Below are 24,517 nucleotides of genomic sequence, written 5' to 3'. Positions count from 1 at the left end.
TAATTAGGGATGGGAGTAAATGCTGCTCTTGCCAGCAATACCCACATCCTGTGAATAAAAATATGCATTTTATAATTTAGTATTTTTTCTTGTATTACTTCTTGGGATATGATCATCGCTTACATCGAGCTTTATTAGTGTCTATTAATGAGTACTCCCAAACAGTACAAGGTATGCAAATAGTAAAAATAACAATACAAAATTAACTCAAATTCTAAAGTGGCAGAGACTTATGAAGTATGAAAAACCCAATATGGCAAGTTTTCCTATAAATGCTTGGTGTCACAATAAAATTGGAGAGGTTAATTTGAAATAATGCAGCCTCGTTCAAGTCATACATTTCTGCACCAAGACAGATTGACAATAAAGGCTATTTGTTCAGTCACTTTGTTAATTAACCATCAGTTTTGCCCTAGCACATCAGAAACCTGTTCAAGACAGAAAACAAGACAGTGAAAAATACATCTAAAAGAGAAAATGCTGATAATATTTCACAAAAGATTATAAATATGCTCACTGTTCTCTGAAGGTAATGTTTACCAGCTTTTAAAATACTGTCAAAGATGGCCGTTAAAAAAAGAAAATAGATGGATGAGTATTAAATTCAACTGTGAATATTAAATGATCTGATCGACATTTTAACCTCTGGATCTGACTTTTAGAAATTGCAATATTCTAGCACTGCAGCATACATCCAGTTCCTTGGAGTTGCATGCTACTGATGTAAATCTTGATTAAGGATTCTTGAATGCAAGGCAAATAGATGAGAATAGGTGTAACATACAGGGTTCTTGAGAGGCTTAAGGCACAAACTGAACAGCAGCAACATTCTGCTGTCCAAGGTGGCAGGAATAACCATTTTTAAAATGGCAGCATCACACACCAGTTATTACTGAACTTCAGGCATTTGCATTAGACTATTTAAAGATGAACTGAATTTTAAAACGTTCTACTGAAATATGAACACACCTGTTGAAGGAGTCGAAGGATGGTGTTATTCTGCAAATGAGGCACGTAATGCTGAAGGTCAGGTTCTTTTTCTGACTGATCTCGGACCCAATTGAGAACCTTGAGAATAAGAAAGGCAAAATTATGGTTTACATGATGTTAACTCTATTTATTTGAAGTTATGTATAATTTGGCTGTTCCTACTGAAACAAAGTATATGATTTGATGCAATTCCCAACAATAAAGGGCTGACCGATTCTTAGCAGGCACTTAACAAGGAAATTTGTACGTGACCTAAACATGCATAAGGATGTTGCCTCTTTGCAACATGGGAAACAAAACTTGAGACCGTACTAATCCAAATGTATGGAGGGGACTGGCAGCTATGGTTAAGTGGTTAGACCATCTGCTAATTAACCTCCAGTTTTACTCTGGCACATTAGAAATATCACTGATCTCACAAGAACAGAGAACAAGACAATGAAAGGTGCCAACAGCAACATTACAGAAAATTACAGGATAAAAACAGGAAGATAGGAGGAGCAGGTCCCTCCCCCCTCATATCTGTTGCACCATTTTATTAAATTATACCTGAATTTCATTTATCTGTCTTTGTTCCATATCCTTTAATACCTTTACCAATAAAAATCTTGATCTCCATCTTGAGGATTTCAATTGACCCAAACATTCGCAGCATTTTGAGGAAGTTCTACCACCCTTTTGGGAGACAAAAATGCTTCCGGATTTCACTCCGAAAATTGAAGCCTCAGCCTTGTTCTGAATTTGCCCACCAAAAAAAAAAATTGTTTATTTGCATCTACTCTGTATCATTTCTTCATCTGTGTTACCTTGATTAGATCACCCACAACCTTCTAAACCCTAGAATAGCTTTAAATTGGAGCATCGTAATACAAACAGCACATCATAGATTTTCAGCTTATCCTTGCGAAGCAGTTCAAATATAGAATATGGAAGCTAAATGCAGATTGTTACCTTAGTAACACGCCCACAAAGCTTGAGCGGGTGAAACTCCATTTCTAACCAATTATACACACCCTTCACTTCAGGCACAGCGTACTGCATTACATTGAAACGGACCTGTTTGTTTTTGAAAAAAGAAAGTAGGCTCAGAAAGGAGACAGAAATTATCACTCTCAATAGCATCACTGAGCAGTCTCTAAACAACTTATCTACAAAGTCGATTAATAAAAGGGAAAAATCGGCTGAAACTTCAGGTTTGATGGAGCAATTTCTTCAATTGATCAAATTTCTCATATTTCCACTTTAATGTTAAGATGTACCATACCAGATAGACATTGAAGGACTTCATTATACCAAGAATCTAAAAACACCACATTTAACTGTGATAATTGAGGCTTAATCTGATTTTTTTTTTAAGTCGCACAGAGTTTTGATAAGCCATATGAAATATATCAAACCTGAAGATTTTCAACAGATCCCTGAAAAATACTGAGCTACCAGTACTGCTTGAACATTTGCCACAAAATTGGTTTCTGTGAAAAAGATAATCAAAATTCTGGTCAGCAATTAATGGAATGAATTGTTAGGAGACAGTCTTATGTATCCACTGCACTCAATTTATGATAGGTTTTTCTGCGAGGTATACACAAATACTTTACCAATGCTAAATCAGAAAACAATTCAATAAAACACATTGTCTTAAAGATATAATTTAATTCATGGAAAGAATTTACTATAGAGAACATTATTTAATCCATCAACGACATCATCATTTAGAATTTTAACATAGCTGGCCTGCTTCATTTTACAAACAACTAAAATTCCCCGTATGATCCATCTTGTCTGAAGGTGACTGGCAGCAGTGCTACGGCTGAATTGGTCACGCTGCTAATTAACCTTCAACTCTTATTCTGGCATGCAAGAAATTTCACAATTTTCACTTAAGATTGAAAATGAGATAATGAAACATGCCTTATTACAATTCATTCTATTCTGGCAGTAGCAAAACTGCACATTAACATACTTATTGCAGTTCGAGTGAAAAAGCTTTTTCTTCAAAAAAAAATACAGCGCTCTGGATAATGGAAGAATTTCTACCATTACATAAAAATGTGTTCTTCAAAAGGACAGCCCTACAATTACCAAATCTTTTACATTGGAACAATGCACCCCAGTATAGTAGTGTAATGGTTATTTTACTGGACTAGTAATGCAAGTTAAACCCTACCATGGTAGTTTGAGAATTTAACTTAAATTAAAAATATCTGGGAAAAAAAGCCTGGCTGATTCACTGACATCCTTGAGGAAGGGAAACCTACAGTCTATACTTCATCTGGCCTATCTACACATGCCACACCATTGGGGCAATAAATGCTGGCCTTGCCGGTGTCATATCCTGAGAACCAACAAAGAAAAAGCAAATTGTAAAAATTAAGATTTGCTCGGTGGATTGACAATCTGTGCATGCTAAAAATCATACCATGTCATTAATTAGGCTTTGTCTAGTTGGAGGTGCCTGTAATCCCAACAGCGTAGCCAGTCGTCGGTGCTTCTCAACGATAATACCATCCATGTCAAGCAATCGGGCAATGTCTGTCCTTTCAGGAGTAATAGGAATTGATAAAGTAGCCAAAAGCACTCTGGTAGACATCCTGTGAATATAGTAAACCAAATGATTGCATGAAACCAGAGAATATCGCCCTCACTACAATATTAAAAAAATGTATTTAATGTGACTGTTGAAGCACATTATTAACGGCTAGCAGTAATTTTTTTTTAAAAAAAGGATTTTAACTACAAATTCAGTGCATGGGGAAACTACATGTTGTGACTACAGAACATTTCAGCATAAATGGTTTTACCCACATATGCAATGCAGTTACCATCCTAAAAAGCAACAGGGTTGACATTCAGCAAACTCTAGTTTTGTATCACAAATAGGAGCTAACCTGCATTTTTGAAGAAATAAATAGCAAATTGATAAAATGCCATTAGTGCAATGAGCAACACTTATTTCTTACAAGTATAAAAAAATCAAATTGGAAACTGTGCATACTATTAGATCTAGGCAAAATACTGCGGATGCTGGAAATCTGAAACAAAAACAAAAAATGCTGGAAAAACTCAGCAGGTCTGACAGCATCTGTGGAGAGAAAGACAGAGTTAACATTGAGTCTGAAGAGTCATACGGACCTGAAACGTTAACACTGTCTTTCTCTCCACAGATGCTCAGACCTGCTGAGGTTTTCCAGCATTTTTTGTTTGTGTGAGATACTATTAGACCTGTTATCTTACAATCCAAATTAGGCAGCAATTGCCTCATCAATTGATACTATAAATGTATTCTAACCTGCATTTATTCTGCCAAAAAGAATTTTTCAAGGACTGGATTTTAAACAATAAATTATATAAAAACAAAAAGTTAAACAGTATTTTAAAATTTCTCTTTCCTCTCTCCGGAGAATTAAACTGCTTTACATTTTAATTCACCACTCCATTCCTATCCTCAGGCTCCTATATAGTTGCAATGAAACTCAGTGTAAGGAACAGCATCGCAACTTGCGATTAAGCACTATTACCACCTTCCAGACTCAATATTAAGTTCAACTATTTCAGATCGTAACCTCTGACCCCAGTTTTTTCCCCATTTTTAGATGGCAACTATTGGTGGTGCTTACCTCCCATAAGGCCATCTTTATTTCTTTTCCTTGTCCCACCTTCATCTCCTTTTGCCAATTAATATCTCCTGTCTCCCACCGCATAATGCCTTCGCTTTTGTTCTCCACGTTCCCAGACTTAAAACCTTTTATATCTCTAGCCTTTTCTAGCTCTGACGAAAGATCATTGACCTGAAATATTAACTCTAATGCCTGACCTACAGCATCTTTTGTTTTCCCATTTCCAGCACCTCTTGTTTTTTGTTTTCCCATTTCTAACATCCATAGTATTTTCCTTTGTCATTAAGGTCTCCAATGATATCTACATAATTTTGCCTTCAAAATACCGGAACAAGTAGTCTCATTTGCAAATACCACCCAAGGTGTGACTGGCCTGAATTCAGTCATCTTATTTTTCATCTCACTCCAATAATGGGAAGCAACTTGATGTCAGGATCTCAAGATCAAGAGCTCACAGCCTCATAGGGAAACTGGAACTCACTACTTGCCATTCTATGGTGTAGAGCACATTAGTACACCAACTACACCTCACCAGATCATTTTAATGCTGCATTCCACCAATCAGTATGCAGCTTCTCCCTAGTGCTTTATATCTAAAACACTTCAGTGTTCATCACTAGTTATGCAGTTAAATATTTTTGCACCTCTGCATCTCTTCTTGAGAAAGATTCTTTCTCATCTCTCTGGACAAATGGTATAGCCGGTGAAGAGTGGATGCATGAAACAGAGCATTTCCTGATTTCCAGAATACTGTGGAAACTTTATTATAGTAGTTAGCCATCAGCTGGGGCTTGGGAGGCTTCTTGGACAAAGAGAACAGCCCATGAATGTCTTCTACTGCCTTGAAAGCTTCCTATAAAATAAATATGTTTTATAAACAAACATTGTACCAGAATCCTCATTAATCCAGAAATTTAAAGAAAATTTTAATTCTCTCACAGTTGAATATTTTTGAGCAGGTTATAAAAAAAGCTAATGGACTCAATTGGGAGATATCATTCTAGTCCGCATCTCAATCAACAGTGTACTTGATCTACCTCCCTGCTAGGCACGTTTGACAACCTCATTTTGGATCTGCCCTGTTGTTGGAACTGGAAATTAGATCTAAAGTTTGCTCCATTTATTACAGACAATTCCTGAAAACTAAGGTCGGCAACAAATAAATCGATCTTAAATGGACATTGAAACTGGTTTCAACATGACTGATCAATGAGGCTAACGTGTCAGCAGTTTTTTTAGTCTTGGCATTGAATCATCCCTTTAGATCTCTTGCATGCAGCAGTTTAGAAGGCTGTAATCCAGGCATTTTACCTTTGGGGCCTCAATGCAGCCAGTGCCTGCAAGTTTAAATGCCCTCTGCATTGGTGAGCACAGGCCATAATGTGGTCAGTTGTTGTCCATGTGTCAACATGTACTCTGTTCAAATCATGAGCACTTTATTCAGACTAACTATAAGCAGTTTAGAAAGCAGACCAATGCATGTTATGACTGCAAAATCGACTGACTAACCTCATCAGGAGTTTTATATAAACTGGCTGCAACTACCACCCAAAGGTGTGACTGACCTGAATTCAGTCATCATATTATTCATCTCACTTCAATAATGGGAAGCAGCTTGATATCAGGATCTCAAGATCAAGAGCTCACAGCCTCATGTGGAAACTAGAAGCCACTATCTTGCCATTCTATGGTGTAGAGCACATTAGTATACCAACTACACCTCACCAGTTCATTTTAATGCTACAGGCGTTTTTTTCCGTTATTATTCATTCAAGGGATGTGGGCCTCAATGGCTAGGACAGCATTTAGTGACCATCGCTAGTTGCCCTTAAGGAGGTGATGGTGAGCTGCCTTCTTGAAACGTGGCAGTCCACGTGGCGTAGGTAGATAGTAGACTGATGGGGGTATAAGTAGCCTGGTTGTATTTGTCCTGCTTTGTGTGTACAGGACATACCTGGCTATTTTCCACATTGCTGGGTAGATGCCAGTGTTGTGGCTGTACTGTAGCATGGCAAATTCTGAAGCATGAGTCTTCAGTATTATTGCCAGAATATTGTCAGGACCCGAAGGTTTTGCAGTATCCGGTGCCTTCAGCTGTTTCTTGATATTACGTGGAGTGAATTGAATTGGCTGAAAACTGGCATCTGTGATGCTGGGAACCTCCAGAAGTGGCCAAGATGGACCATCCACTCGGCATTTCTGGCTGAAGATTGTTGCAAATGCTTCAGCCTTATCTTTTGCACTGACGTGCTGGGCTCCCCCACCACAGAGGATGGGGATATTTGTGCACCCTCCTCCTCCAGTGAGTTGTTTAATTGTCCACCACCAATCATGGCTGCAGGTAGCAGGACTGCAGAGCTTAGATCTGGTCTGTTGGTTGTGGAATCGGTTGGTTCTCTCTCTCACTTGTTGCTTATGCTGTTTGGCATGCAAATAGTCCTGTGTTATAGCTTCACCAGGTTGACACCTCAATTTTTAGGTATGCCTGGTGCTGCTCCTGGCATGCCCTCCTGCACTCTTCATTGAACCAGGTTTGATGGTAATGATAGAGTGTGGGATATGTGGGCCATGAGGTTACAAGTTGTGGTTGAGTACAATTCTGCTGCTGATAACCCACAGCCCTCGTGGATGCCCAGTCTTGAGTAGCTAGATCTGCTCAAAATCTATCCCATTTATCACAATGGTTTGCCACGCAACACGATGGAGGGTATTTCTCAATGTGAAGATGGGACTTTGTCTCCACAAGGAGTGTGTGGAGGTCATTCCTACCAATACTGTCATGGACAGATGCATCTGCAGCAGGCAGGTTGATGAGATGAGGCCAAGTATGTTTTTCCCTCTGGTTGGTTCTCTCACCACTTGCTGCAGACCCAGTGTAGCAGTTACGTTCTTTAAGACTTGACCAGCTCGGTCAGTAGTGGTGCTACCAAGCCACTCTTGGTGATGGACATTGAAGTCCCTCACCCAGAGTACATTCTGTGCCCTTGCTGCCCTCAGTGCGTCCTCCAAGCTGTGTTCAACATGGAGGAGCACTGATTCATCAGCTGAGGTAGGGTGCTACGTGGTAATCAGCAGGTGGTTTCCTTGCCCATGGTTGACCTGGTGCCATGAGACTTGATGGAATCCGGAATTGATATTGAGGACCCTCAGGGCAACTTCCTCCCAACTGTATACCATTGTGCCACCACCTCTGCTGGGTCTGTCCTGCCGGTGGGACAGGGCATACCCAGGGGTGATGATGTTGGTGTCTGGAACATTGTCTATAAGATACAATTCCGAGAGCATGACTAGGTCAGGCTGTTGCTTGACTAGTCTGTGAGACAGCTCTCCCAATTTTGACATTAGCCCCCAGATGTTAATAAGGAGGACTTCGCAGGGTTGAGAGGGCTGAGTTTGCTGTTGTCATTTCCGGTGCCTAGGCCGATGCCGAGACGTTTTAGCTGCTTGAAACAACTGAGTGGCTTGCTAGACCATTTCAGAGGCATTTAAGAGTCAACCACATTGCTGTGGGTCTGGAGTCACATGTAGGCCAGATCAGGTAAGGACAGAAGATTTCCTTCCCTAAAGGACATTAGGGAACCAGGTGGGTTTTTACGACAATCAACAACGGTTTAATGGTTATCTGCAATGTCCTTTGTGTAGCTATATGTTCACTCTGTAATGCTTCATGGATGCAAGACATATCAGTTAAGTAGAGAATGAGCCTGTCTGTTCATTTGATGAAAGTTCAATCTGACTCCCTTTATTATCACAGGACCCAACACATTAACAGGAATCTGAATAGCCCTTAATGGTACTGTTTTATTCTGAGCAGCAAGTTTATAAGCTGTGCCTTTTGCACTAATTCATTATGGACAAGTAAATGGTAGTTAATAAAGCTCAGGTGTTACCTGCCAAAGCTCCATACTAATTGCACTATCTAGCTGTACAAGGCGAGTCTCCAGATGCATGGATTGGCTCTCAGGATTATTAAGGTTGATTGCTGTGCTTTGGTTATGGTGACGCTGGATCTGTCCCAAGTGCATACGCAAGTTGTCACATAACTTGCGAAATTCAGCCTTACGAGTATACTGCAAGCAGAACTTAAAAGCTGCAAAAAGGACAAATGGAGTTGATAATGTCAAAGTAATTTTCCAGCACCAAATGCAACAGATTACATTTCAACAATGGCTGAAAAAAAATAATAATATTAGCATTAGGAGATGCCCACAAATGAGAAAGGGGACAGGTGTTCTTAAGGATCTATCCAACTGTAGAATCCTTCAGAGAATCAAGAACAAGACAAAAATACCAAATTTACCACCGTGGTGGCAAAGAAAATTATTAAATGAAAGTTTTGATCACATTTTACTAACACTATTTAATTAACAAGTTGGCTACATGTTTCGTCATAGCATCGTTTTCCAACCTCTTAGGTTAGAAGGGAAGAAAAAGAGTTAAGGGCACTTTCTCAGTGATTGGAAGGGGGTGGTGATGTCCAACTGCTTCCGCTCATTACGTACATCAACAATTTGTATATTGAGCAACAGGAAATGGTATCCAAATTTAAACAATACTAAAACAGGAGGCATAATAAATCATTCTGAAGAGTAAAAGAAAGTTGCAATGGGATATTGATAAAATGCTGGAATGGCTGAAAAGTGGCGAATTGGATAGCATATTTTGGCAAAATTTGGATGTCATGGTTAACATAAAAACCATTTCAAACCGATGGACATAAAAGTTAATAGAAGGGGATGTAAAATATCAAACCCCAAATGTAATGGTGACTTTAAATATACAACTTTATTAAGACCACAGTTAGAATGCTCTCCGCAGTTTTGGGTTTTACACTATAAATGGGATTAGGCAGGGTAGATAAAAATTATACAATGGCTGAGGAATTTAGAATGAGGGAATATAGACAAATGCTCAAAATTTAGGGCAAATATCATAACAGGCTTACACGATGAGTTTGGGAGTCTGTGGAGAGCACTATAGCAATTTGCAATTGAAGCAGAAATCATGTCAAATTTAAGAAGATAGTTAAAGGAAAGGGAGAGGTAGAAATAGGGACCTGGAACAGGTTAGACAGAAAATCAACTTCACCAAAAGAAACTCTACCTTGTTGAGCAATGTCATGATAAAGGCGCTCCACTTTAGAGTTGTTACGCAATAGGTCCAAACATTGTCTGTAGGACTCCCAAAGAAATTTAACCCATGGAGTTAGCAGCAGACGATCCGTACGATCTTGGGTGTCCTCACCACTAACAGCACTAAGCAGCACACTGCAAATATTCAACATAAAAAGCTTAAATACATTTTTCTGTCCAATAAGTTTATCCAATCCAAAAACTTCTGTGCAACTTCAATGACATTTGATGGTACAGAAGGTGGTGGTACTGTGGCAGCTCAAAAAAAAGTCAAAAATGGGTGGTTTAATACAGGAAAACCAAATAAACTTGCATTGTGGAAGCTATTATACAGCCTACTCATCAATTCCAGATCACTTTAGCCAAAACCCCCTTCCACAGCAACCTACCCAGAATTAAATAATTTTAAAGAAACAGCATAGTAAAACACTAGAGAAAACACAAAATGCCACAAAACATCAGAGCAATTTATGTCTTGCCTGTGATTCAATGCTGGAATGCTGTACAAGCTGAATACAAAGTTCAGTCATTCTGTAAAATACTGAGATTTGTTTCCTGCTAATAATATATTTTACCACAAGTACTTTGTACAGACAACAGTACCATCAGGATATCTGGCTTAATAAATCATTTTAGTCATTTTCTCAGCAATTGCACAAAATTAGATTACATGATTTCAGTAGGGACTGGTTCTCCTGCCTGTTCTCTTGGGCTTCTTCCTCATTCGCACATCAACAGCATTCTCCCACAGCATCAGTAATCCACACATCTGGACTTCCTTCTCACTGACTTGGATTCAAACCTCGTGACTGCTGGCAGCAAGAGAAAGCTTATGTCCTCAAAAAAGTTAACTGCTTCAGAATTTGCCACCAATGGTCGCAAGGGATCCCTGACTATATCAGACACAGTGACTTTATCTGATAGCAGAATTTAAGCTGAGAGTTGGAGGAAGTTCTATTTTTAAATGCCAGCATTTCAGACAAGCTATAAGTGTGATTCTTTAGCCTTGCAATCAAAAGGATATAATCGGGCCACAAAAATAGCATAAATTATCCATTGTATTTGTTGCCTCTCGAACATTTACAGGGAAAGTAATAACACCAAAAAAATCATTTTTTTTCAATTACCAATTGTTAACAGCATTCTTTTTTCCCTCATACACTGATTGGTTTAATCAGCTTGTACAACAAAATTGGTCAGTTTCATCAGCATTAAAAACATATTCAGGCTCAGAATAAGAAAAAGTATTGCATCATGTAATTTATCACATATCATGTGACATGATCTGGAATGCACTGTCTGAAGAGATGATGCAGGCAAACTCAATTGTGACCAAACAGTAATAAGTACCTGGAGAGAAAATTTCAGGGTTAAGGAGAAAGGGACAGAGAGTGGGATTAGCTAAACTGTTCTGGCAGAGAGCAGGCACAGATTCAGTGAGCTGAATGGCCTCTGTGCTGTAACCAATGTTTAATACATTATTCTGGCACAGTAAAGTCATGTCTCCGAAGTTACAAAGTCTAATTCTTAACAGAAACTCAAATCAGTGATTAACTGGTCAGCTTCAAGCAGGTTAGAAGTATCCAACAATATTATGATCCTTTCACATCTGTAACAAAAACATGGCACTGGAGTACAATACAAGCGATGCAATGGATGCCTGGTGTTTGTGAGATGTACTATTTTTCATATGTTCAAAAACAATTAGTAAAATAACCATGTACTGAAACAATGCAGCTGTGCAAACAGAACTACAGTTTTTGATATATTACTGAGCCTCTTGTGATCTGTTATACCAACCAACACACAATGCATTATTTTGTTGGGACTTAAGGTCACAAAAATCTAACTTCTAAATAATCAGGGCCTCAGACCATTCACTGTTTAACTGCTATATGATCAAGAAACTTTACAATTTACAGTACAATTCAGAAATTACACTGACATATGAAATAATCTTAAGTACCGTGCACTTCCAAGCTGACCAGCACATTTAAATTTCCATGTTCCCTGATCAAACAAAAAATTAAAATGACCACAGGATGGCTGTCTTTATTTACTACTTTCTGCCTTAAAATGCAAGACAATTTAAACAAAACACCACCATGACAGATTGATACATATATATTACACGGTAAACTCCTTCTGTTAACAGTGTACCAGCCAATTTATGTTTAAGATCTGCACACAGAAAATTATGACATTCTAATTCTTTCAGGCTCCAAACAGACAAGACACTGGAACCAAAGCCCTTGATGACAGCTTACCTTTCTGGAGTTTGAATATTGTCCAAGTCTTCAATATCAAGTACCATCTGCTGAGACTCTCCTTTAGCAGCTTCAGTCTTTTCTTCAGCTAACTTAAGGTAAGCCCTAACCACATCCTCCAATGACTTGATATTTACCTGTAAAAATGCAAATCAAAAAAGGCAACATAATGTATTCCAATAGAAACAAAGCCAAACTCATCTACTGCAAAACTGACCAATCAGGAAGTACATCAGTGTCATATTTAAGGATATTTTCATTATTTATTCACAGGATAGACTTCAGTAGAAGAGTTTGCTTTAAATGTTTCTTTAATGCAAAGTGTATTCACACAAGTTTAAAATTGTAAGAGCTGTTTCCATTTTCCCCATGAAATGTGGATACTGAAGTGCTTGTTAGCTTATTTCTGTAATCAATAAATGATCACACCCATTGCACTGGCAAGTTACTGGTTGGTGGTTGGCAGGGGTTGTAGTGGGCTTCTCGTTCAACTGCAAAGAGCAAGAGGTAAAATACAAAAGCCCAGACAGAAGAACAGAGATCAACCAAAAGTCTGAAAGGCAGTCAAGATTTCCATATAAAAAGCATGCAGCGAGGCAGTTAATGGCTGGAGTGCAGGAGAGAATGTGTCAGAAGTTATGTTGTTCGAATCAAGCAACACACATCTAGTGTGGAGAAGTGCAGCATGTACCTTTGTATAATATAAAATAAGCTAAGCTGTATTATCATTCAGTACAACTCTTGTGAGATATAAAAGCAGTCTAATGATTTGTACCAGACCTGGTTTCACCAAAAGTGCAGGCTTGGTTCACTTTTCGAGATGGACATGTATACATGCAAAATATATGGATATACAGTTCAGGGTCATAAAAGAGTATGATCGTTATACTAAAGCATAAAGTGGACATTGGATAGTTGGAATCAAACACTCAGACTTCTTACAGGAGCCACTGAAGTAAGTTTGTAATAACCAACTACGTTTGAACTTGAGCAAACCAAGTAGATAGGTAACACAGGTTGACATTTCATCTGCAAATAATGAACCTATTCTGAAGTTTTTGATCAAGATTCCTCACAAAAAGCACCAAACACTTAAGTAGTCAAGCTCAGTTCCTTTCAGTGCTTACTGGCAGATCCTGGAGCCAATGATCAGCTGTGAAACTACATGGAGTCTATGTAATCCAATGACAGATAGAATCAGATAAATAATTTCCTTGTTAAAAAAAAACAAATAATAGTTGTATGTTTGGGGAGTGGGGAGAAGAAAGAGGAGAGAGTAAACTTCACATCCAGTCCTTCCCCTTTCCTAGTCAAATATTAAGACTGAGCCAGACACCAGGTAACCTTAGGTAATCCAGTATATCAGAGCTCAGTTTTAAACCCTATACCCTAGCTACCAGAAAAGTTATCCACTTTTGCCTTTGGACTTATCATACCTCACTGCCATTGAAACTACCATGACTGACAGTTTGATTTCTCCAAAATTCTGCTATCGGATCTTCTGCACTTCAATTAATACAATCAAGCTTATCCAGAAACAGCACAGAAGCCTACTATTTTCACCTTTCGCTCATGTCCTTACAAACTTTCCCACTGGTTAAACATCGTGTGGATTTCAAGAAAAATCCCCATAACTAGAGATTCCCTTAATGCCTTGTCCATCTCCCCTCGTCTCTAGACTTCTCTCTGTCCACCACATTCTACTCCATTACAGCCGAAAAGCCCTCCTCCAACCCTTGCTCCATTTTTCCTTAGAATCCACTTCTTCAATTTACTCCTCCTAACTCCTACTTTGCATCCAATTTTACTGTCCTTGGAATATTTCTGTGCATTAAACAGATATTAGCTGAGGTAGAGAGAGTTATGTTCCTGCTCACACGCAGAAAGGCTATCTTCCTACCACCATTTTTTTTTAATTGAAAAGCGTACGAGAGAATAGGACAAGCCAGGCACTGAAAAAATATGCGCATTAAAAAGATAAAAATCACAAAAGTGTTTTGATTAAGGTAAGAGCAAAATACTGCGGATGCTGGAAATCTGAAACAAAAACAGAAAATGTTGGAAAACTCAGGTCTGACAGTATGTGTGGATAAAGAAACAGGGTTGACATTTTGAGTCCTTATGATCCTTCTTCAGAGCTTGATTAGGTTTTGATTACATATATTATATTTTTAAAATAACAATTGCCCACTAAAAATGCTACTTGCTGAATGCCAGCTTGCAAGCTTCAGAAACATCAAAAAAACAAAACTTGGTAGGTACTGGATTAACAATTCTCATTACATCAGCATGGCCTTTGCCAAAAGATAATAACTCAATGTGCATGCATGGCATTCTAGAGGTTCAACATACCTGCTGGCAGATATTCTTGTACTGATACAATCCTTCCTTTGCTAGGTGGCTTTTACGAAGATCCACACATAGCTCTAGGTATTTGAGCATAATAGGCTCGTGTATTTTCTGCCATGTTCGATGCTTTTTGCTTTTAATAACATCGTACAACACATCAAGAGCAGGTTGCTTCTTGCCAACCTCCAAAAATTCTGCAATTAAACAAGCACATTATTAATAATTAGAAGGATTCCCAAACTGCAAATTTGGCAGAAAAACATTACCGATTTTAAATAGCTCAATGTAACCAAACATTCATGAAGGCAACAGAACCTTCGCATTCTGACTTAATACACCATGTGGATTGCTTCAACTATTAGATCTTACGCGAACAAAAAGATCGTTATTTTCCCAAGCAGGCCATAAGCAATTGTATAAACTGCCTGTAGTGAAATCAAGCCCTTTTCCCAGTGAAATAACCTGGCCTCATTTCCAATATATTGCTATCCTCTATGCATCTTAAAGAAACCCATGACGTTAGCACATCACTGTCTCCTTGCAATCAGAAATCCTGAAAGCCACATTCTCCTCCAAAGGTTGCTGCCCAGCGTATCCGATGTAGTAAAGCTCACCAACCACTCTACCCTGTTCATTCCAACCTCACCCTTAGACTCTACCATTAGATTCGTCACCATCGCTGTCAGCAGTTCTCTGGAATGTCCATTCAATTGTGAATAAGACTCTGCTATCACAGCTTATTTTGGACCACTGCACTGACACCCAGGCTTTGACTGGAATTCGGCTTAAGGGTGGTAGCACCTGGTATCTTGTTGAAGGCTCCTTATGGGTAGAATTTCCATCATCTGTTCCCCCAAGCCATCATTCATTGTGTGCCCTCATCACCAAGTCACGTCTTGGATTTCTTTCATTACTCCTCTGGCAGATTCTCATTCTCTTAAGTACTCACTTTCTCCACCCCATCCTCTCATTTAAAACCTACACCATCAACTGTCCCAAGCCGCAACCCAAGTTTCTCAACAAAATATTTCCCCTTAGCCTTTGCACAGAGTCATTCTCATCCCCATCTCATGCCGCATTACTCCCTCCCTTCTGAGATCACAGCCCTCCTGCGCTTCCTAAACCTCTTCATTTATATTCAAGGCCACTCCCTCAGCCTTTACCAAAGACAAAGCAATCTTCAATTACTTTCTTGCACTCTTCATCAGCCCAATTGCCCACTTCCTTCTACAACTGCCCTTGGAAAAAGCTCTAAGATATTTACAACTGTACAAAATCAAAACACTACAGATGCTGTAAATGAGATAAAAGCAAAAAATATTTTGATAGGAGAAACATAGGGTCAAGGTTATCACCCTCCACATATGCTGCCTGACCTGAGTACTTCTCACATTTCTGTTTGTTCATTTACAACTCTCAAACTGTCAGCTGCTTAACCTTTGCCTTATCATTCACCATGATACTTGCAGAGCTGCCAATTTTGGTAACTACTAATTACTTCACCTCCACCATCAATATCCAGGTCACCAATAAAAGCTTTACTCTTGAATTTTTTGGCTGCTCCCTCCAATATGTATCTCCCCTCTCTGCTCCTTCATACCCATGGGGCGCACACAGATTCAAAGCTATATAGCACAGAAACAGGACCTTCAGCCCATCGTGTCCGTGCCAGCCAACAAGCACCTATCTATTCTAATTCCATTTTCTAGCACTTGGCCCACAGCCCTGTGCGTTTCAAGTGCTCATCTAAATACGTAAATGTTGTGAGGGTTCCAGCTTCTACCACCCCTTAGGCAGTATATTCTAGATTCCAATCACCCTTAGTGAAAATTTTTTTCCTCAAATCCCCTCTAAACCTCCCGCCCTTTACCTTAAATCTATGCCCCCTGGTTATTGACAATTCCGCTTTGAGCACAAATAGTTTAGTCATCCAATACCAGATCGGGCTGGATCACATCAGTGCCACCAGGCATCTTCCTTCTGCCAAAACTACTCGCTACTCCAAGACTTATACTGGGCAGCCAAGATAACCTCTTGCTCACATCCTGCTTTAATTCCTCCAACAAAAATAGCTCCTTCAACCTTTTTCCCATGTTTCTTTACTCACTTCTTTCATGCAATTCATGGACTTTTTTCACGAAGGCTGACACCATCCATTCAGTTGCATCTGCTACTTACCCCACTTCCCACAAAGGCAATGCCCACCCCCACTCCTTAGCCCTGAACATGTTTCTCTCTCTCTAGTTTCTCTATTTCAATGTTCATCTCATGTAGGAGGTCCATATCTTGTTCCTATGACCCTATGCCTAACTCCCCTCCAGGCCCCATGCTAAGTAATGCTTATAAATGGATCCCCCTCAAGTATTGATCCATTCCCTCTGAACACCACTACTGCTCACTCCAAAAAGTTTTTTTTTACCCCTTTATCCATGCTGCACAAGTGCCTGGCTTTCCTGCAACTCTTGTTTCAATCTCTCCAGGTTTCTGTCCTCATGTCACTGAACTGGCTGTAAGCAAAGTCAAATTACATGTGACTGTGTTTCCTCCTGGACTACTGTAGACCCTCTGACAAGGTCAATCAATCCATCCTCAAACACCTCTCCAATGGCCTGTTCAACAGCATTGCCTTTGCTTAGTTCCACTATTATCCATCCAGTTGTAACTGGAGTGAGTATCTCCTGCATCACTCCCACAATACTTCTGCAGTGTCCCAAGGATCCATCCTCAGTGGTCCTCTTCTTTCTCAAATAATCTGCCCCTCAGTGACATCATCCAAAGACATGGGGTCAGCCTCCAAGTGTGCGCTGATGACGTCTAGTTCCATTGCCTACGTTGTCAGGCTACTCGTCAAAATTCCACACTCGGATAAGTCCGTTTTACCCAGCTAAGTATTGGGAGACTGAAGCCAGTGTCTTTGGCCCCCATCCACAAACTGCATAATCTTGCTTCCAAGTTCATATTCTTTCCAGTCATTGGTTGAAGTTGATTCACTGTTCACAGCCTCAGCATCCTAACTGAGCCATGCTGGGACTCCATATCTTCATAAAGACCATCAGCTGCCACCTCTGACTCAGCCCATACACAGCAGGAATCCTCATTCATGCATTTGTTACCTCCAGATTCTAACATTAAAATGTTCTCTTAGCAAACTTCCTATCCATCCCAGATTCTCAGTTGCTTCAACTCTGACTTCCTGGTAGCCCCCTTCACCCCACCATGGGTGAACATTCCTTCAGGCACCATGCTCAAATTCTCTAAATTCCTCCCATTCTCTTTAAAGACTCTCCTTAAAGCCCACCTCTTCTACCAAGCTTTTGGTCACACTAGCTCTTTCGCTGTTGTGTTACTGTAAATTGTATGCTTCTGAAGCTGTTAAAATGCTAAAAGCTCACTGCATCAGGTGGGTACCAAAATACGCACTAAGAATCGAACATTTTTTAAAAATTCATTCACAGGATGTGGGCTTCGCTGGCTGGGCTAGCTTTATTGCCCATCCGAGTCGCCCTCGAGAAGGTGGTGGTGAGCTGCCTTCTTGAATCACTGCAGTCCATGTGGCGTAGGTACACCCACACTGCTGTTAGGGAGGGAGTTCCAGGATTTTCACCCAGCGACAGAGAAGGAACGGTGATATATTTCCAAGTTAGAGCAGTTAGTGAAAGGCTGGTTTTCTGCAAGAGAATGATACACAACATGCATACACTAAATCGATAATCAACTCTCAGGGGCTTGGTGTTTTAATATGATAAAGATATTGTTGGTAGGTCCATGATATATAAATAAACTTGTTGGAAAGTTCACAAGGTCATCAGCTGAACACTGGATTGTTTGCCTGTGATGACATCCAATCAGTGTGCCCTAATGTCCTCTTGGCCAAGGAGCAGAACAAGACTGACTTTGGTGATCAATCATAACTTGTCACCACGTTAATTTTGGGCTGGTGAGAGTGGTGGTGAGGTGAAGAGGAAGGAAAAGCCGAAACGGCAAAAATCATGTGGAATGTTCAGTGTAAGGAATGAAGAACATAAGTCAAAAGTAGCATAGGTTAAACAATTTGTCACATTTTTGTTCTGTGCTTGAGGCCAATTCATTATCTGTATCATGTTATTTATTAGGATTTCTAATGCTTCAGCTTATGAAAAATATTTAGTGATTTTCTCCAACAAAATCTGAATGTATATTGGTACAGGAGCAGACCATTTTGCACCTCAAGACTGTTCTGCCAATCAACTTCTTAGGCAGTCCCTTGGATGCGAGGATTACCTGTTTTCACTTTGGTTCAATGTGTTCTGAGACGGCTGTCCAATGCACAATCTGCAACTCCGCCGCATGTGGGGCAGGTAGTGTTAGAAGGGCTGGGTAGGCGAGCTGTTTGGAGGTTTCTGCTCTCCCTCCGACATCTTGTCTTCACCTCAGCACATTCCCGATAAAGTCTCGCTATGTGTTTGGTGCCTTGCCGAATGAACCTTATTCATTTTGATCAGTCACAAGTCAGGGCGTCCCATGAGAGATCTCTTCAGGAATGCTTTGAGGATAGCCCCAAAACATTTCCGCTGTCCTCTTGGGAGTCTTCTGCCACAACCAAGTTCCGAGTAGAGCAACCGCTTCGGGAGTCTGGTGTGAGACAGACAAACATTCTGCCCAGTGGAGCTGGCTGAGTGATTAGTGCCTTGTTGCTGGGTAAGTTGGCTTGGGAAAGGATGCTGCTGTTGGACTGCTTTATTGCCACTAGATTTGGAGGATCTTGCAAAGGCATTGCTGCTGCTACTTTTCCTGTGTTTTGAGGTGCCTGCTACAGGTTGTCCAAGTCTACAAAGCATATAAGATTGCAGGGATCACTACTGCCCAGGAAACACAAGAAAAATGCAAGGAACAGTACCAACTGCTGTAAATGGCCTCTTTCAGCCTCAAAAAAGCCTTGGACTCGGTCAACAGGGAAGGCTTACAGATAATCCTCTTCAAATTTGGCTGTCCTTAAATTTGTCAATATCCTCTGCCCATTCTATGATGACTCAGAAACCATGAACCTCACCAACAGAAGCACAATAGACCCTACCTCAGTGGAAAATGGGGTCAAACAAGACTGTGTCATTGCACTAAATATTTTCGCTATTTTCCTCAATGCAATACTGCATACTACCTCCAGTAAAGCACCCACAGGCATAGAGTTAATCTACACAAATGGTAAACTTCTACCTACGCCACCTTCAATCCAAAACCACTACCTCAGCCAGAGTTTCAGTATGCAGATGACGCTTGTGTGCACTCACTCAGAAACTGAGCTCCAGGTTACTGACAATTCCTTCTCCAAAGCAGATGAGAAAATGGGCTTTTCACTAAACACCCAGAAAACTAAGGTCCCTTTCCAACCAACAAAACACCTCTCACCATCAATTAAGATTTACAAAGAGATACTGGAAAACATGGACCATATTCTGTATGTTGGAAGCCTCCTCTTGACGAAGGTGGACATAGATGATAGAATTCATCATGTACTAAATCAACCTTTGGCCAACTGAGGAAAAGAACATTTGAGGATCAGAATCTCAAACCCAAGACTAAGATCAAGGTTTACTGGACAGCAGTGATCCCCCATGCTCCTATATGGTTCCACCAACTCCACTGTGATTGACCTTCACTTACCCATGATTAACAAAATTTATCAATCTCAGTCTTGTAAATATCAACCAACCAAATATCCACAGTCATGTGCAGTATTCCAGGTTTCCACTGCTAAGCAGAAAACGTGCTTCCCGACTTCAAATTAGAGCAAGGCTGCTGAGGAACGAAGGTTGAGTCCTTGTCCTGGATTCTTCCCACCAGGGAAAATAGTTTCTTTGCAGCTAGCCTATCAGGTCTCTTATTTTAAAGATCAATTAGATCAAGCCTTAACCATCTAAACTCAAGCAAATTTATGCAACCTTTAAGCTCCAATATTATTCTGACAGTTTGCCACCATACCCTCTTCAGAGGCTAAAATATTAACAGTTTTGATCACTTTTAGGATTGTTTTGTATACTCTGACACCCAGATCATTTTGCTCTGTCACACTTGAGTTTCAGCATTCTGTAAATATTAGGATTTGTCTATCTTGGATCCAAAGTGGATGACATCAAAACTTCTCCATAATGAAGGACATCTACTACAATTTTGACCATAAAATCAGTCTATGACCCTTTGTAACTGCCTGTTCTCACCTAAACAACTTACTGTGCCTTCCAACTTAGGCCATCTGCAAACTCAAGATACTCAACTCCATATTCCCTCTTTCAACTCGTTGAAATTTACAGTTAAAAGCTGAAGTCCAAGTGCAGATTACTGACACAACCACTACTTGGCACATACTATTAGAGTACATTCCCTTTAACACTACTCGGTCTCGAACCTCCCCACACCTTTACTGCATGATATAGAACATACAGCACAGAAGCAGACCACTCAACCCAACTATTCTGTGCTGCTGTTTATGCTCCACAAAAGTCTCATATCATACCTACATCATCGCAGCCTTTCAACCCATCTTTTGATTTTTTTTTTCTCATGTACATGTCTAGTTTCCCTCGGAAAACACCCAAGCCTTAAGCCAGTTTCCTATCATACCAAGCTCTACATTCTAACCACTGGGTAAAGAAATTTCTCTCTCCCTAATGGATTTATTAATAACTACCTTGTATTTATGATATGGTTAACTCCAATCCCATGCACTCATTTTATTAATTCTGCAGAGACGATTATCTCAACAAACACCTCTGAAAGCGGTGACCTGATTAAAAATTTCAACTAGATAAGATTACAAATTCATGCTGATGCGCATTGATCAGCTTTACAGGTCCCTGTGCTTATTCACATTGGCCCCACTATAGACTCCAGGAACTTTACCAAACTGATGTTAAACTGAAAAATGTGTTGTTTCCTGCTAGCAACTCCCTCCACATAACCTTTACAGCATCTTTATTAACCCCCTCTTTTCCCCCTTTTACATTATTGCCACAAAGATCCTCCCCTTCCTATACTGGTTGAGCCCTTTCCAAACTGCTTATCTTTAATGAATATGTGGTTTTACTTAACAATCTTTGATAATCTTCAAAGTTAACTTTGCTGACAAGGTGTGTTTAAAATACATATCTCAAATGAAGGCACATTATACGTAGCCTACATATTCCACCCAACTGTTAGTCAGGAGTTAAAGCAACTGCTTATCACTGACAAAATATCTCCCAACAAAATTTCCACAAACAAAATAAGATGGATGAAGCAAAAGTAGAATATATTTTAAGCACATCAAATTAAAGATCAAAAATTTTTTCTACCAAAAAAGTAAATTTAGAAAAAGGGAAACAGCTATTGACTTGACAGTATCAGGAACGTCCAAAAGAATGGGTCTCAGTGGCTAATCCCACCAAGAATAAATAAAAGAAACAAAACTAAGAATCAGTCTGTGCGTTGAAGGAAAGGACATTTTTGGTCCGAGGAGCAGTAACATGGGGGAAAGATACTCCACCCCCGAAGTAAAACGTTAAAACAACAAGGTAGTATCAAGTGTTTAAGAAAATGCTAACATATATTATAACTAATTCAGTGATGAAAGAATCTAGATTTAAATAAAAAATATAATTTAAGATCCCGGTTAGTACAGAATTCTCACTCCAGGGCAACGCACACACCCAAATACCTTTAACAGAGTTTATTTGATGTCTGCCTTTTTTTTGCTAAGTTAGTTATATTTATTTTAATAGGAGCCGCCATTAGGTTGGGAAGCGGCCCGACAACATGTGCAGGGACCACAGGCCGCGGGGAGAGGCCGCAGCCTCACCCTTTCCCAGGCCAGCGCCGCCTCAGCCATACGGCCCAGCGGGCCCCGTGGCTCAGGCCAGATCTTTTCCTTCACCCCACTCGCTCACCGTTGGCCCTTTTAAGGGCGTTCTCCGGTCTCTGGAAATACGCCGGCATGGTTTCAGGCTCCGCGCTCCCTCCACAACCTGGCCTCCACCGGCAGAGCTGCTGGGCGCTGAACCGACCCCTTCAAAATGGAGACCGGCGCCACGTGACTCACACCGGCGCCGTCCGATCCAGCGCACGCGCACTCCGACCCGCTTTGCGCAGCTCCGGCGCACGCGCACATCGACCACGCCGCCCGGCGCTGATCCCCTTGCCGGGTCCGACGCACATGCATTCCGACTACGTGGCCTGGATATCGCGCACGCGCACGCGCCCTCTGACCACGCAGCCTGAGTCTGGCGCACGCGCATTCCGACCCACGTTGCGTAGATCTCCTAACGCACGCGCACTTCGACCACGCCGCCCCGCGCTGAGTCCGCCAGGTCGGGCGCACGCGCACTCTGACCCGACTGCTCCCACTCTGCGAGCCTCCTGTGGGCTGCCAAGAATTTTTTTTTGAAAAATGTACTTTATTCATAGAATATCTGAAGAACATACCAAACCATTTCAAAATCCCCATCACGAAGGTACAATCACCTTCAACTTTTACAACATGTATCACGAGGTGCATCAATACAAACAATGAATATTACGATCATTTGCAGACATTCATTTTGAGCTGTACATCCTGAGGGGCTCTACACAGTTCCCAGCCCCTCAGTGCGCTGTGGCAGAAAGGTCTCAGACAGCGACCCTTCCCCATTGCGCCTTTGCGGTGGCTGCCCCAAGCTTTAGTGCGTCCCTCAGCACGTAGTCCTGGACTTTGGAATGTGCCAGTCTGCAACACTCGGTCGGGGACAACTCTTTGAATTGCAAGAGCCAGTTCATAGAATGAAAAAAAAACGCTTTCATTTCTGTACTGCCTTTCACAACCTCAGAAGGTCCCAAATCGCTTTACAGTCAATGAAGTACTTTTGGCAATAACCAGCGAAGCCCACAAATCTCTGAAGAAGTCTTAAGGACTCGAAACGTTAACTCTGTTTTTCTCTCTCTCCACCGAGGCTGTCAGACCTGCTGAGTTTTTCCAGCATTTTCTGTTTTTGTTTCAGATTTCCAGAGTCTGCAGTATTTTTATCTTACCGAAGCCCACATCCCATGAATGAATAAAAAAAGACAACTGTTGTCATGTAGAAAATGCAGCAGCAGGGAGCAATTGTGCAACAAGCTCCCAAAAACGGCAAGGCAATAATGACCAGATTTTTTAATATATTTATTGAGGGATAAATATTGGCCAGGACACTGGGGTGAACTCCTCTGCTCTTCTTCAAAGAGTTCCTCTTCATCTTGCATTGGCCCCGGACACTGTTTAAAATAGCGCCGGAATCCTCTACATCCACCTGAGAGGATAGATAGGGCCTCAGTTTAATATTTCATCTGAACAATAGCACACCCAGAAGTGCAGAACTCCCTCAGTGCTGAGCTGGGGTGTCCATTTAACTTTTCGTTCTCAGGCCCTGGAGTGGGACTCAAAAAACCTCTGATTCAGAGGCCAAGAATGCTACCATCTGAACCAAAGCTGACATTGCATATCATTTGTGTGTTGAAGCAACAGACCAATGCATATAATTGTTTGCACAAAATTATATTTTAATTATGAAAAACACTATGGATTAAAATCAACTAAAACCTACACGCAAATTATTAGAATTGTCATTTTAAAATTTAGATTTATAGACAAGGGACACAATGTTCACAAAAAGCATTAAAATAACTTTAGGATGCTTGACACCACAGGCAAATAATAATGTTTCCTACCATTCCATATTGTATTGCTGTGGTTATGTTATTGGACTAATAATCTAGAGAATGTGGGTTAAGATGCTGCCATGGCTTTGTGGGAATTTGAGTTCAGTTTATTTGTTTTTAATCTGGAAATAAAAGGCTGGTATCAAGCTATAAAGAAAACCTCATAGACTTCAGTGTTTCACAAAGAGCCACACCACCACCTTTCAGAGTAATTAGGGATAGGCAATAAATGTCAACCTCAATGTACATTCTGAGAATAATTTTTTTTAAATGCAGTCAAGTTTGCACACATTTATTTTTAGTAATATAATATTCCTTTAATTTTAAACAGGTGCAATGGTTTATTTTCCTCAAATTATCACAATCTATGAATTGAATTTAAGTAGTTTGTACCAATGTTAAATTCTTTTATAAAAGCATTTTGAAGTAGATCTTTCATTTTGATACATTTTAAAAAATAATATGATGATTTCAGCACTTT

At 40.3% G+C, this 24,517-nt stretch overlaps 1 protein-coding gene and 2 non-coding genes across 3 annotated transcripts in view; all 3 read right to left on the bottom strand.

Annotated features, from left to right (window-relative positions):
* Positions 1-22,415, bottom strand: part of eif3s10 (eukaryotic translation initiation factor 3, subunit 10 (theta)) — a 37,269-nt gene extending 14,854 nt beyond the window's left edge. Inside the window, exons 1-9 of the mRNA XM_041209460.1 lie at positions 22,254-22,415; positions 14,359-14,549; positions 12,007-12,143; positions 9,711-9,874; positions 8,498-8,697; positions 5,252-5,460; positions 3,410-3,581; positions 1,942-2,046; positions 970-1,068 (exon numbers count right to left, since the gene is read on the bottom strand). Coding sequence (XP_041065394.1) covers positions 970-1,068; positions 1,942-2,046; positions 3,410-3,581; positions 5,252-5,460; positions 8,498-8,697; positions 9,711-9,874; positions 12,007-12,143; positions 14,359-14,549; positions 22,254-22,302 — 1,326 coding nt within the window. The 5' untranslated portion in view covers positions 22,303-22,415. The remainder of the gene's footprint in view (positions 1-969; positions 1,069-1,941; positions 2,047-3,409; positions 3,582-5,251; positions 5,461-8,497; positions 8,698-9,710; positions 9,875-12,006; positions 12,144-14,358; positions 14,550-22,253) is intronic.
* On the bottom strand, positions 1,309-1,441 carry LOC121290267. Its single transcript, XR_005945746.1, has one exon. It is a non-coding gene; the product is annotated as a small nucleolar RNA SNORA19 (small nucleolar RNA).
* On the bottom strand, positions 2,767-2,903 carry LOC121290266. The gene has a single exon (XR_005945745.1). It is a non-coding gene; the product is annotated as a small nucleolar RNA SNORA19 (small nucleolar RNA).
* Positions 22,416-24,517: the final 2,102 nt, after the last annotated feature.

The sequence above is a fragment of the Carcharodon carcharias genome, chromosome 17, assembly GCF_017639515.1.
Source record: "Carcharodon carcharias isolate sCarCar2 chromosome 17, sCarCar2.pri, whole genome shotgun sequence".
NCBI classification, from domain to species: Eukaryota; Metazoa; Chordata; class Chondrichthyes; order Lamniformes; family Lamnidae; genus Carcharodon; species Carcharodon carcharias.
This window is presented reverse-complemented; position numbering and strand designations above follow the sequence as displayed.